Raw genomic sequence first — 15,039 nt, 5'->3', positions numbered from 1 at the left:
CACCGTTTTTCCCCTGGAACACCCCTATGCCCCCACCCCCCCACCCTCTTTGGTCTGGTGGTTCCAGTGGAGCTGAGTCAAGCCTCAGCTCTCAGGGAAGACCACATGACTCAGGCCTGGCCAATCACAGCAACCGGCTCAGAAGGGCACCATGACTCACACCAGAAATATGACTCATGACCCGGGATTTTGCTTCAGCTACTGGGAAAGAGATGCTCTCTTCTCTATAGAGTTTTATCACCTACAGCTACTGAGGGAATCTTTGCCCTCAGGTGAGGCAGAGTGTGCCTGAGGGCAAAGCCAACACAGAAAAGCAGAGCCAAAAGATGAGAAAAATCTCTTTTTAACATCACCTGACTATTGGGATCCAGCTGCTGCCCGAAGCCAATACTCTAATTTTCAAGTCTGTGAACCAGTTATCTTCCCAGCTGAAGGCAATGAGAGTCTGGTCGCTATTACACCATGAGAGTATTGACTAATAGGATCATTGACCTTCACCTCCAGGCCCTGAAAACCAAGCAGTGGGCGAAACCCAGCAATGATCCCTGCACTGCAAGTTCAAAATAGGGCCCCTTTCCAAACCTGGGTCCAAGCTCTCTTTGGATGGTGTCTTCAGCAGCTCTTCAGGTTCACACTCTTCCTCCAGCTCATCCTCTGTCTGCTCTCCGGGGCTTAAGGAGCAAATCTCGCTGGGCACAGATGCATAGGTCTCCTGCCTGAAGTCAGGAATGAGGGCGGCAAGGGGAGAAATAGGTAAAAGGGGGGGTGGTGGTGGGAGGGACAGGGATCTGCCTCGGGCTGGGCCCTGTGCTAGCTTCCATATGAACTCATTACTGACTTCTAGTTAAGATGGTCCTGGAAGGTCTCACCTGCCGCACCCACTCTGCTGGAAACATCACCACAATAAATGAGATATAACATAGGCTGGGCTCAAAAAGTAAGACAAACTCAGGGCCACAGTGATGGGACGGAGAGCAAAGCAGATAGTGGGGCTTGAGTACTAAGCTGCTGGGTTCTCTTCTGGGATGTGTGTATGTGGGGGGAGGGGGGTAGCAATGAGGTTTCGTCTCCTTTGGAGTACAGGAGCCTGAAACACATATGACATGAGGTAGGCACCGGAAGGGACCCAGGACAGGGTGTAAGCCTCAAAACCAGGAGCCAAAGGGAACTGCTCATTCGCTTGGTACCTAGGTCTGCAATACCTCCAATACCACTGCAGAACAGGAAGTTCATGTTAAGGCCTGGTCCCTATGGGAGGCAATGGCAAAGCCTCAAGACAGAGAAAGACAAGGACAGCTCTAGAGGCAGTAGAGAGGATAAACCTCAAAATCTGCCACTCAACCGAGACCTCCAAACTAAAACCCCTAAACAAAAGTTAGAACATGAATTCACTCCAAATAAAACTGGTCTTGCAACATGAAGGCTTTAAGGAATAAGAAGACACTTCAATTCCACTGGAGCCTTCCCCGACTAAGTCCCTCCCTACTGTACACTGGGTCAGGGGCCTCCTCTGCCTCCTCTCGTCCCCAAAGTCCCCCAAGCTTCCCCCACTTCCAGTGCTCACAGGCTCTCCAGGCACTCCACTCTTCCATTTCAAGCCCTCCTCATATGTACTAACATCAATTTCTATTCAAAGTCTGTCTCCCCAGCTAGACCACAGGTGCAGAAAGGGCAGGGCCTACGGCTGTGCTGGCCATGGCTGTGTCTTCAGCCTCACTCCTCATGGGGCCCAGGGCAGAAAGACATTCCTCTAGTAGACAGACAAGTGGGGGCGGCTGGATCGCTGCCAGGACCTGGGCTGGCTTCTCCACTTCCCATCCCTCATGTTCTGCTGCTGCTGCTCCCGGTGGTTGATCTCCAGTAAGTGCTGCTTCATACAGTTAGTGATCTCTGGGCCCAGGTGCCAGATGAACACACAGCTGCAGAGGCCTAAGAGAGATGTGGAAGGAGAGGGAACAGTGAATACAGAAGCCATCTGACCCTGGAGCCACCTAGGTCATTATACCCAAGACCCCATTCCTGGGTCCCTTCCAGAAACCACACCCCATTGGCTTAGTGCAGGGTCTCCAAACCATGCAGGTCTACCCCCTGAGCGGGGTCCAGACCATCCCAGCAAACCAGGATCTGCTCTGAAGACCTCAAGACTCAAGGAAGGGGGCTGGAGGACTGTAATAAACCAAAGGGAGTGACAAAGGGGACTTCCTTGGCCACCAACCACAAGCTAAGGAGTTTATATCACATTTGTTTTTTTTTACAAATAGTTTATTGTCAAATTAGTTTCCACATAACACCCAGTGCTCATCCCAAGTGTCCTCCTCCATGCCCATCCCCCCTCCCCCCCCCACCCATCAGTCCTCAGTTTGTTCTCAGCATTCAAGAGTCTCTCATGGTTTGCCTCTCTCCCTTTCCCCCACCATTTCCCCCCTTCTTCTCCCCCTTGTTCCTCCGTCAAGTTCCTCCTAATCCTCCTTTACGTGCAAACATATGTTATTTGTCTTTCTCTGCCTGTCTTATTTCTCTCAGCATAACACCCTCAAGGTCCATCCATGTTGCTACACATGGCCAGATTTCATTCTTTCTCATTGCCATGTAGTGTTCCATCGTATAGATAAACCACATCTTCTTGTCCATTCGTCCGTTGATGGACACTTAGGCTCCTTTCACGTTTTAGCTATTGTATCACATTTGATTCTCACTGCACAATTTTTCGAGGTAGTTGGTGGAGCAAAGTGAGGCTTAAGATGGGAAATGACCTGCTCAAGGTCACGAGTAAATTAAGTGGCAGATCTGGGATTTGAACTCAGGGCTGGGTGTGACATCAAGGTACATACTGTCAAAGGAGAGAGCAGTAAGCTGGAACCCTCAGCGGAACTCTGCACAGGCAGGCTGGGAGCACGGGGCTCCCGCTGTGTGAGCCCTGCACTCCCCACGGCGCAGGTCCTGCCCACTCCCAGGGGAATGCCAGCCAGGGCCAAGCTCGAGGCCTTTCCCACCTGTCTCCCGATACTGTGATCAAGTGACGGCAGTCGTAGGTGAACTTCATGCCAGTAATGATTTCTGAAAGCAGAGCAGAGAAGGCCCATGTGGCTTCTGAGTCACAAGACTATGTGGGGCGCGTGGGGAGGTGTCCCATGTAGGGAGGCACACCCACCTGAATGGCCGAACATCTTGGCGATGCACTCGCCCGAGTAAAAGTCAATCACTGAGATGCTTTTGTCAGAGCAGCTGGTGGCCAGGAAGGTGCCAGAGGGGTCCACGTGGACCTGCCGAGAAGAGGACCCACAGGACAGTTGGGCTGCCTGCTTCTTCCCTATGGCAAGGCCTGGGTCAAACGTCACAGCCTCCGCTGACAGAGGACCCTCTTGTGCCAGATGTCTGGCAAGCTGACTCATCCCGGGTGCCCTCAGGACACACACCCTGCTTAGGATAGGAACTCCTGACCCCATTTCACGGGTGAAAAAATTAGCACCTAGGCTCTGCGCTAAGCACTCTACATGTGTGAACTGATTTCTTCCAGAAAATAACCTTATGATAGGGGCTCTTTCTAGCTGCATTTTACAGGCGATGAGACAGGCTCCAGAGGAGAAAACTCCAGTCCAGGTCATAGTCTGAGGCAGAGCTGCCAACTATGACCTTAAAGCATGAACTCTAAACAACCCCTCTTACTCCAGAGGCTCTGAGAAGGTCCCCCCAGCAGGGAGCAAGCCTGATGAGGGAGCCCAGATCTTTGTTCCCACCACACTGTGGCCACTCAAAACAGAAACCACTTACCTGTCCCTGCTTGGGGAAAGGGCTCAGTAAATAAAGGTAAAATAGTCTGTGACAGCCCCAGTTCCCAGGCAACCCTGGCCAGCTAGGCCGGAGTGGGTGCTGGCCAGCCTATGGTCCTTTGATCAGGTACCCAGGATGACACATGTCTCAGGTGGCCCATGAGGGGGAATGTGTGTGGTTTTCACGCCAGGGGCCGCAGCTACTCACCTTTAGCAGGGACCCCTCGTCACCCTGGGAGCCCTTGTAGCACTTCTTCTGCTTCCCATTCACGGTGTTGTAGACTCTGGGGAAGTGGGGGCATAATGTGGCCAACGGTGGCCCTGCCCACTTGCCCCCTCTTGCATTCTGGTTCCAGCCTTACCCACCATCTTCCTCTCTCCTGGAGGCCCCTTGCCACCTCTTATCTCCCATCCAATGCCTGGACTGAAATACCATCTCAGAGAATGAGATGTCCTCTCAGGCTGAGGTCAGGGAAGTTATGTATTGGGTTATCCACTGAGTTAATGTCTGTTAACATTTGTCTTCTTCACTACAGAGCAAGTGGAATGCCTGGCACTCAATCTGAATGAGCAGATGAAAGAGGTGGAGAACCTTTTTGCACATGCTCTCCCCTCTGCACACCCTCTCTCCCCTCCCCTGGCTCACTCCATATCCTTCCCAGTCTCAGTTCAGATGTTCCTTCCATCAAGCCCTGCTTGATCCCTAGCTAGGATCAAGGGTCTCTCCAGGAGCCCCCAAATCCACTGGGCTTTCCTAGCCCTGACCACTCCCTACTGTCACTGTCTAGTGAGCTGTCTGCCTCTCCTGCCTTGGACTGCGAGCTCCATGAAGGCAGGGCCTGGGGCTGCCCTGCTCACTGCTGTGTCTCCCGCACTATCCCTCCCAGACAGGTGTTCAGGGAATGTAGGTGAATGAATGAATTTATGAATCACATCAGCACCTCCTAGTCACCCCACACATGGCTTCTGAAGAGCCAGCAAGAACCCTCTGCTGACCTGGAGGCTGGGTCTGGATGAGCCCAGTTCCTAAGAAACACTCGTGGGTCCCTCTACCCACTCGTGGGTCCCTCTACGCAACCCAGCTCCTTAGGGACCAGATGAGGAGGGGAAGAGAGCAGGCAGCTTATGAGCAGACAGAACCGGCTCAGTCTCACACAGGCCCCACTCAGAAACCAGCTAGGCTAAGAGCCCGGGGCAGCCCCTCACCTCACATTGCGGTCCTGGCAGGCCACAGCCACGTACTTTTGGGTGATGTCAATGTCCATGTCATACAAGGTGGTCTTCTCTGCCACATGGTGGGTACGGACAAAGTGTAGTCCATCTGAGGCCTGGCAGGGCAGGCAGGGCCTTCAGAGGACACCCCTGACAAGTTTCCCACCCCAGCCCCCAAGGAGGCCAACCCACTCTACCCGCTGGGCACTGCGAAAGTAGATGCTCTTGTCAGCCCCACAGCTGATCATCTGGATGTCTCTATTGCCTGGAGGAGAAGGAGGTGGTGCGTTAGGCAAGGCTGGGCCAGTGCTGAGGCTGACTGGGGCCAGGGATCCTAGCCAAGGAACTCACTGCAAGGGAACTCTGCCGGGGGTCAGGGAGGAATTCCCGGAGGAGGAGGGGAGTGGGTGCTGGGTGCAGGCAGGACTCTAAGATGTGAGCTGTATGAGGGGGTGCAGGTGGAGCAGTGGTATGGCAGCCCTCTGCAGAGCAAGGGCAGACAGGGAAACAGGTCAGAGACACAGAAGGGGCACCACGTCTGATTTGGGATTGGGAAAGGTGACTTGGGCAGTGGTGTGGAGGTGGGACCAAAGCAGGGAGCAAGTGGAGACAGGCAGAGGGTGGGGAGGCTCATACCATCACAAACACTCAGAACACCCACATGTAGTTCAGGCCGGGCCCCATGCCATATGCACCTCCCCTCCTGACGGCTCACTAGCCACTCCACCGTACAGATGTGAACCCAGGGGCTTACAGTCACACAGTCCTTGTCCCAGGGCACAGAGAGTCAGGACAGGGGCAGGATTAGACCCAGGCAGCCTCTGGCTCAACACTGTGCTCTGAACTCTGGCTTCCTCTTCACGCCTCAGTTTCCTGTCAGTACAATGGGCCTATGACAGCCCCTGCCCCATGGAGTTGTGTGAAGCCTGTGCAACAGTGGCTGCCACCTGATAAGCACCACAGATAGCCTTGCTTTTCTTCTTTCTTTACAGAATTAGGATAATAGCACAAATACCTTAGAGTTGTGGTGATAGTATAAAGACAGGGCAGACATAAAACATTTAGAGCCTTGGTAAGCACAGATCTACTGCTTCACTGCAGGATATTAGAAAGGGCTCAGGCCTGATGCACAAGTTAAGATGAGCAGGAGTCACTGGCTCACAGAAGGGAGTGAGCCCTGTGTGGGGGAGGGAGTGTAAGGGGGGGAGGGGAGTGCTGAGAGGCCTGCAAGTTACTGGTAATGTTCTGCTTCTTCACCTGGGGTGGGGAGTCCAAGGACCTAGCACTATTAGGACACAAGTCACTGGTTATAAACAATGGGTGTGTCTGTACTAGTTCAGACGTACTGATTAAGAACCTTGATGTGGAAGTTCATTGTACTATTCTGTAAACTCCGTATTGTATTCATTTGTTTGCATATTTTTCAGAAAGAACTGATTCCCTTCGGTTTCAGTCAGGTTTCAACTGGCTGGAGCCCAGTTTATACTGAAAAGTATCAATGTTTTGAGCACAGCTCAGCCAGGGCAGGGCACCCAGGAGCTGGGGTTAGGCCTTGCATCCTCTCAGATTGGCTGAGGTTCTAACAAAAGCCCACACCTTTCAGCAGATGGCCTTAAGGACCAACTCCTGGGCCACCCCTTGGCCAGTCATCACCTCTTTTGGATCTAGACCATTCGTGAAAGTTGGTATCACTGCTGGCTAACCTGCTAGACTTACTGATTTATTCTAATTAACTCTATCCCATGGAATGAGCAGGTTTTTAAAGATGTCTCAAAGTTTTAGCTGATCAGATTTGGTTGTCTTCATCAAGACACAGCAAACATTGTTGACTTGTTTTTGTCCACTGTTAACTTGTTCTCGCTACACAGAAGTAGGAAAGGAAGTGGGGAGGACCAAGGGACATTAATACATTCTCAGTCACAAAGTTATATGTTAAAAAAAAAAAAAAAAACTTCATAGTCAAGAACTCAGAATGACTATATAGATGTATTCTCTCCATGAGTAGATTTTTCCGGAGTATAGTTCTGAATATGCTCTTGGGTTCTGATCAGTTAAATCCCACAGGACTTGCCTCCCCTCCCCTAGGATCCCTTAGGGCCAAACCTCCATACTGCAGCTTTGGAGTCTAAAGGGAATCCCTCCAATTTCCTGGCTGAGTATGGACTTTGTGGAGGGCAGCCCATGGCAAGGTCCTGAGCCTGCACCTACTGCTGTGTGACTCTAGCTGTAAAAGGGGTGAGGGAAGGACTAACTGCAGTGCAAGGACCCCCCAGCACAGAATTAGCTCCCAGCAACCTCTCCAGTCACCTATTTTTCTGCGAAGGTCCCAGTGCCCATCCTGCTGCCCTCTCACAGGATTGGCACCCTGATTTCCTTTTGGGGAACAGCATTCACCTATGCCAGTCCTTCTGGATCAGGGGTGGAGGCAGGTGTGGGCTGAGGGCACATGAGTCAGACCTGGCCCAAGAAAACACCCAAACGCCCTAGCACCAATAACTGTTCTGAAAAGGGCAGGTGACTCAAGCTGGCACAAGGGAATTCGGCTCCCAATTTCTGCCAAAATTGGTAGGAAGAGGGGAAATCTCCTTCAAGTGGCACTGTGACACCCAAGATGCTGCCCACCACAGAAAGGTGTAGCTGACAGAGGGGTCATGATGATTTAAAAAAAAAAAAAAGAAAAAAAAAGAATAAATCAACCTTTGGATCCAGCTGGGCCCAAATCCAGAGCTTGCTTTTCCCTTTTTTGTTTCAGCTGAAGAGAGTCTTCCTGTTACGTGCAGCCAAAGAGGTGCACCAACCAAGGCGGGCGGAACAGGAAGGAAAGGACTCACCAGCAAACTTGATGGCTGTGATGGAGGAGGAGTGGTCGTCCAGGGTCTGCTCCAGGTTGTAGTTCTTCTCCACGTTCAGCACATGGATCAGTCGGTCCCGACTGGCTGAGGCCAGCAAGGTCAGCCCTGTAAGTGGACAGGGTGGCACTGGGTTCTCAGGTGGCCTCCCAGAAAACAATGTGACTGAGTTTTCCAGGCCTTGAAGAAGGGGTCTTTGGTTCTGCAACTGCAGCCAACTGGCCCCAAAGCCAGCAAGGGGCCATTCCCCCAGCTCTGTGGTCTTTCCCCAGAGCCCGCAAACCCTGGCATTTCACATCCCGTGCCCGGTTCAGTGGGATGAATCTTGATGTACTCATCGACGCTGTGTCACCTGTGCCCAGAGCAGACATCCCAGCAGAGCCCAGCTCTCCTTCCTGCCGAGGCCAACTCTCTGGGTGTCGTGGGAAGCCCTGTCGACCTCTAAGCCTCCCCAGAACACTGCTCCCTCACTCTCGGAACTCCGGCTACCCGGGGCTCATCCAGGCCCTACTGACGACCCGCTGCTATACTTCTGCCGGTGGGCCTTCCGTGCTGGCCCCCACAGACAGTGGTGACCCTGGTTCCCTTCGCATGTCTGAGGACTAACACGTACTTGAGGCAGAGAGCAGCTTGTGAAGCATGTACTGAATGAAGAGAGATTTGAAGAAAAACTGGTGGGGGCCACCTGGGTGGCTCAGTCAGTAAAGCGTCTGACTTCGGCTCGGGTCATGATCTCATGGTTCCTGACTTCGAGTCCCATGTCGGGAACCCACTTGGGGTTCTCTCTCTCTGCCCCTGCCCTGTTTGCTCCCTTGGGCTCTCTTTCAAAATAAGTAAACTTAAAAAAAAAGAAAAGAAAAGAAGAGAAAAGAAAAAAGAAAAAACAAAAACTGGTGGGATTAGAGGGTGCGAGGAAACAAACTCCACCTACGTTCTATTCCTGCCAAATATGTATCAGCGGAATCAAATCGTGAGGGAAACAGACAAACCCAAATTGAAGGAAATTCTATAAAATGGCCTATACTCTGCAGAAAGTCAAATCATGAAGACAAAGTAAGGTTGTGGAAACATTCCAGAAAAAAAGGTGACAGAAGAGCTATGAAAACTCACTTGTGAACCTGGACTGGAAAAACAAAGGTGCTGTGAAGGACAATACTGGGGCAGCCGGCACACGGTGAATAAGGACATGGAGGGGATGACAGAACCGTATAAAGTGAAACCTCCTCATTTTCTTTTAAAGTTTATTTATTTTTAGACAGTGAGAGAGCATGAACAGGGGAGGGGCAGAGAGAGAGCAAGAGAGAGAGAGAATCCCAAGCAGGCTCCATGCTGTCAGCACAAGGCCTGATGTGGGGCTTGAACTTATGAACCATGACATCATGATCTGAGCCGAAATCAAGAGTTGGATGCTTAACTGACTGAGCCACCCAGGGGCCCCAAAACCTCCATATTTGGTAAGTGCACATGGTCATGTAAATGGACGTCCTCTTTCCTAAGAAATGCTCACAGACACATCGAAGAGTGAAAGGTCATGCCTTCAACTTACTCTCAAACAGGTCAGCCAAAGAAAAAAAACGTACGTGCTAGTATTTTATGACCGTGTGCGTAGGTACACATGCATGCACAAACACGGAGACAAAAATGGAGATGGGGAAACAGGTGAAGTCATATATACAGTCATAGGGTCAGACAGAATTTAAGAGAAAAAAACCCTGAGGAATCTGGGTGAAGAGAACACAGGTACTCATTCTAATACTCCTGCAATTTTTCTGTAGGCATTGAACTTTTTCAAAATAATATGGCTGATCTGTGATATATAATTGCTCCTGTCTCCTCTCTGGCAGAGGATCAGTTCATTAATACTTTCTCTCATTCAACACTCACCTCTTTGACCTGAAGGCTGTTCAGGGCACTGGGGACCAGGGTAAGCAAGTCAAGCCCAGTCTTGCCTGCCAGAGTCTTGCATTCTAGAGTCCCGGCTACCCTGGTCTCAGGGCCCAGTGATGGGGGCACTTACTACACACAGGACTTGCAGCTGTCACTCACAGCCCCACCAAATATCAGCTATTCATTTCTGTGGTTTGGCCAGGGGACGCTGCTCTCCTGCCTTCCCCCTGCCCCCCTCCATAGATTTACCTGTCTCAGGCTTGGAGTACTCCAGGCACAGCACCTCAGCATCATGGGCCTCCACCTTGACCAGCTCGTCCATGAAGTGTAGCTCGTGGATCCTGGGAGACATATACTGTCCACTGTACCCTGCCCGGAGCCCCCATCCCTCAGTTCTAGGTGTTCAGCAACGTAGGGAACTCCCAGCCCGGCCAACAAGTCTAGAGATGCCCAACCATTCTTCTCTAGAAACCTGTTATCTTTAAGGCAGCAGTGCCAAGCCTGGACCACTGAAGCAGCATCCAGACCCTTATGGCTCCATGGGCCAGGGCTAGGACAGTCCCCTGGGGAACAGGAGTTAGGGCAGGGCTGTATCAGAGGTGATTCGGGGGGTGGGGCAGGGGCCAGGGGTCATACTCAGGACACGGCCTATGAGGGGCGTCTGGATGGCTCAGTCGGTTAAGTGTCTGACTTCGGCTCAGGTCATGATCTCACGGTTTGTGGGTTCGAGCCCCGCATCAGGCTCTGTGCTGACTGCCAGCTCAGAGCCTGGAGCCTGTTTCAGATTCTTATCTCCCTCTCTCTCTGACCCTCTCCTGCTCATGCTCTCTCTCTCTCTCTCAGAAATAAACATTAAAAAATTTTTTTTAAAAAAGGACACGGCCTATGAGACATTTATAGAGACTCTTAAATCTGAACTTTCAGGGCGCCTGGGTGGCTCAGTCGGTTAAGCGGCCGACTTCGGCGCAGGTCATGATCTCGTGGTCTGTGGGTTTGAGCCCCACGTCGGGCTCTGTGCTGACAGCTCAGAGCCTGGAGCCTGTTTCAGATTCTGTGCCTCCCTCTCTCTCTGACCCTCCCCAGCTCTTACTCTGTCTCTGTCTCAAAAATAAATAAATGTTAAAAAAATTTTTTTTTTTTAATTAAAAAAAAAATCTGAACTTTCCTCGTTCTCTCCAAATGAAATCAAACAACACGCCCCCTAGGATGATATAAGAGACGGCACTCCCGGTCCTCCACTCTACCTGTGTTAGTTTAGCCGCTGGGCTCTCCTGCCTCAGTTAACCCATCTAGAAACCAGCTGCTAAGAGTAGCACTTCCACCAGAGGGTGGGTGGAAGGACTAAGTGTCAGGCCGGTGGCCAGCCAGGGGACAGTGCTACACCCACGTTAGCTCGCTGCTGTTTTCACCATTCACAGCAGAGCGCGGTCAGCGTGAACGGCCCATGGACACATTCGGTTTGCCTCACACAGTGACTGGTGTCAAGACAGGTGCCAGCATTTAAAAATCATAGAGTTTCACAGAGAAAACCCTGCCCTTTGCTCTTCTTGGACACAGCTCTTCATGGGAACATGTGACAATGAAGCCTGCACTCCTGGTGCCAGGTGGCGGCTGCCCATCTACGGAGCACGTGCTCTCCAGCTCCTCCCCCATCCCTTCCACTCCTCCACAGTCTCAGCACCCAGGTGGTCACAGCTGTCATTCGTCAACTTAAACCTCGTGATGGGGCTCATATTCTGTCCATGTCTACTGGGCCGGTAACATCTTTTTTTTTTTTTTTTAAATATATTTTTATTTTATTTATTTCTAGGAGAGAGAGAGAGACAGCGTGAGCAGGGGAGGGTCAGAGAGAGAGGGAGACACAGACTCTGAAATAGGCTCCAGGCTCTGAGCTGGCAGTCAGCACAGAGCCCAACGCGGGGCTCGAACCCACTACGGCGAGATCATGACCTAAGCGAAAGTCGGACGCCCAACCAACTAAGCCACCCAGGCGCCCCTGGGCCGGTAACATCTTAAAAAACCTCTACAGTGCAGGTGTACAGCCTGAGCCCTCAAGTGTCCCATCCTCCGGCCCCCCCCCGCCCCCCCCCCGGTGCCACCAGGACCCCCCACACTCCAGCTGGCATCCTCTCTGTCTGGCACTGTCCCCCTACCCTAGGGTCACACATGTTTGCCTGTCTACAACGCAGGCGTAGCCCACAAGCCCCAGCTGCAGAGGTCCCTGGAGCTGCCTCTGTCAGCCCTCTGGAAGACACTTCATAGCTTAAGTTGTCAGAGATGGCTGCTTTCCAGACTGCTAGTCACAGGCCCTCATTCCCGAAGGGTAGGTGGCGGTGCCGAGGCCAAGGCTCCTTCACACCACCCCGAGTATCCACGCCTGAGCTGGGAAGTGCACACTAGTCACCCGGCAGGGCTCACTTGCCTCAGATTTCCACTTCGGTCGCCTGAAGCCAAGTGCTGGCCATCAGGACTGACCTGCATGACTCGCACCCCAGCTTTTACGTCCATAGGTGTCCCGTTCTCACTCCCCCGGTCTGGGAAGTGTGATGTGTCTTGCAGGTGCTGGATGTCATTCTCTACATACACTACCTTCAGCAGAGTCTGCGGGAAGGGGAGGGCTGAGGTCAGTGCTCTGGAAGCTCCGAAGCACCCCTGCAGTCCTGTCTCCCCACAGCCAGCCTCCCCTTCTTCAGTAGTTCCGGAACTCCAAAGCTGACCTCCGCTACTCAGTGACTGTTTCCTAGCCTCGCTGGCAGCTGCATGAGGCTCTGTGAATACGTTCTGGCCAACGAGACGTAACACAAGTGAGGACCCTCCTGCTTCCTTTTCCGCCTTCCTGCTGCCAGGAGCTCCCGCAGCCATACTGGATGACAAGGACAAGGGCGACTCCAAAATGGCAGGGTGGAGAGCTAAAGCTCTCGGGTCTCTACGGGCTTCCTGCAGCTGCCAGAACAGCCTGGACTGGTGACCTCCAGACTATTTTTATGAGTCAGAAAACCAAACTTTTACCTCTTGGTTTTGGGTTTTTCTACTGTATCCAGACAAATATAACACATATATCACAGGTGCAGGAGAGAAGGTGGTAGTACTGGGTGGGGGGTGCAGGGAGTGAAAGGGCACCTGCTATACACATCCTGCGTTAAGGGCCTTTTTGTTCCAGCCACTGTGACTGCTCAGGTTTTCCAACTCCCCAAACTCTTTCCCACCCCAGGGCCTTTGCACAGACTACTCCCCTGGTGTAGGACACTCTCCCTTCCCCTCTTTACTCATCCCAATCCTCTACCTCTCAGCTCAGTTGTCTCCTCCTCTAGGAAACTGCCTGTGACACTACAGATAAAATCAGATGATACTGTTACACAGCCTACTAACACTTCATAATTTATTTTCACGATGCTTATCATGCTTATGATTATACCATAATTTGTGCAGGTATTGGTGCCTCTCCCTTCTAGACTGAGGGAGCCACAGGGCAGGAGGGTCTTAGTCACTGATGTGTCCCCAGCATGTAGCATAGCACCTAGCACAGATCTTACTAAGCATCTGCAGAATAAATGAATGCATGAATCAGATCTCAGCTCCTTAGAGAAGCTCCCTCACTGACCTAGCAATAGCAACCATTTCTTCACGAAGTGTTTTCTCCCTGCCCTCCCATCGCGGCTCTCTTTGGGGCCCTGCCAGCACCCTCACCCAAGGCTTCACTGGGTGGCAGCTAGCTGGACAGGGGAAGCCTCTCCCTGGTTTGGTCCATCAGGTGTTCTTCCAGAGTGTTCTGACACAAGACTTAGGGAACAATTTCGTTTCTACTGAATATGTCAGGTTGCCTGGAGTAGCCGTGTTGACACACCTGGAGAGCGGGAACCGACTGGCAGTGAGAAGCAAAGAGGACAGACCACGCGACCTCAGAAGGAAAAATGAAGGAGAAACAAGAGAGGGTGACAGAGTATGACCTGCCTTGCTTCCTGCTTCTTGCCCTCAGTGAAACTTAACACCAAGGTTCATAAGACCCCCTCTTGGGTCTATATCCTAGCTGAAAGTATGTCTCTGTTCCTCCTAAAATATGGTTCATAATTAAAAGCCACTCACGTTACTGAAGATATTTTTTGGCCAGTGAGAGTCAGGGCTGCTATCCATGTTCCAAAAGCGGATGGTGTTGTCTGAGGAACAAGTAAGAAAAGATCCTGATGGCAGACAAGCTCTCTGATCTTCAAACTCAGGATACACCTAAAGTCCCCAGAGAACAAGGCAAAGGGCGATTCGTTACAACCATTTCAGTGACACTAGTGCATTTTGGTGACAAAAAGTACATTGCAGATAAATAGGCATAGTGTAATGCCTTCTCGGTTAAAAATGAACAAGAAAAAAAGGACACTGAATGCTACTACATATTGTCCATGCCCCATCTTCAGCCCGGGTCATGGAACATCCCCCACACATAAATTTCCAAGGGAAATGGGCAGCTTCATCAAAAATCACTGAGCACAAAAGGAAACAAGGTACCGTGAGCAAGAACCATCCAGCTTCAAATACTGGAACTTTCAGACAGAGTGTAAAACAACTATGTTTAATATGTTTAAAGAAATAGAAGAGCTTTGAAAAGAGTGAAAGTCTGCATAGCCAACTTTAAACTATAAAGAATAACCAAGCAGGGCTGGAAGACAACAAAATAGAACTATTTCTAGAAACAAAATGCAGCTCAGACAAAGAGAGAACATATAAAGAGATTTCAAATCTGGAAGAGGAAATTATGTGAGGAAATGATAATAGTAGTAGTCCAGAGTTTTAATCTAAAATCTCCACATCAAAATGAGCAATCAGATATCAAAACCAAAACCCCTTGACACATTTAGCAGCAAAATTAGGTGATACGATATTCTCTGAGCTCCCAAAATACAAGCAGGTAGGGACAAACTACCCCCAGTAGTTTGTCAAAATGACTGTGTCTATATGATAGAACAGAGAGGAAAGCAACTTTGTTGTTCTTTGAGTAACTTTGTGGTTACCCAACAAAGTATAACCTCAAAGTAGCCAACAGGTATTCATGGGAAAGTACAACAGTTCAAATTAAGCAGCAGTTCAAACTGGGAGGGTTTTATCCACTCCAATAGTGGTTGAGAGCACACTTTGGCTGTTAGGTCTGAAGGGGCTGGAGCTGTGAAGGCCTGTGAAGTCTTAAAACTGACCTGCCATGGCTCTCATCTATGGCCAAAGGCCCACCCTGAAGGGAAACTACTAGGAATGGAAACAAGACTACTCAGGATAGACACGGGAGCCAGAGTAAAGAGGAAGCTTGGAAAAAAGGAGTAAAAAGGAAGCTTAGGGGC

At 51.0% G+C, this 15,039-nt stretch overlaps 1 protein-coding gene across 1 annotated transcript in view; it reads right to left on the bottom strand.

The window, feature by feature from the left end:
• The window catches only part of WDR62 (WD repeat domain 62), a 45,858-nt gene that overhangs the window by 8,771 nt on the left and 22,048 nt on the right, over positions 1-15,039 (bottom strand). The window contains exons 10-20 of the mRNA XM_039249621.1: positions 13,802-13,939; positions 12,141-12,319; positions 9,968-10,059; positions 7,814-7,939; positions 5,180-5,247; positions 4,977-5,098; positions 3,979-4,054; positions 3,152-3,263; positions 2,994-3,057; positions 1,794-1,919; positions 583-716 (exon numbers count right to left, since the gene is read on the bottom strand). Coding sequence (XP_039105552.1) covers positions 583-716; positions 1,794-1,919; positions 2,994-3,057; positions 3,152-3,263; positions 3,979-4,054; positions 4,977-5,098; positions 5,180-5,247; positions 7,814-7,939; positions 9,968-10,059; positions 12,141-12,319; positions 13,802-13,939 — 1,237 coding nt within the window. The remainder of the gene's footprint in view (positions 1-582; positions 717-1,793; positions 1,920-2,993; positions 3,058-3,151; positions 3,264-3,978; positions 4,055-4,976; positions 5,099-5,179; positions 5,248-7,813; positions 7,940-9,967; positions 10,060-12,140; positions 12,320-13,801; positions 13,940-15,039) is intronic.

Source organism: Hyaena hyaena, unplaced genomic scaffold (assembly GCF_003009895.1).
Source record: "Hyaena hyaena isolate Hyena2069 unplaced genomic scaffold, ASM300989v1 scaffold_345, whole genome shotgun sequence".
Taxonomy (NCBI): domain Eukaryota; kingdom Metazoa; phylum Chordata; class Mammalia; order Carnivora; family Hyaenidae; genus Hyaena; species Hyaena hyaena.
This window is presented reverse-complemented; position numbering and strand designations above follow the sequence as displayed.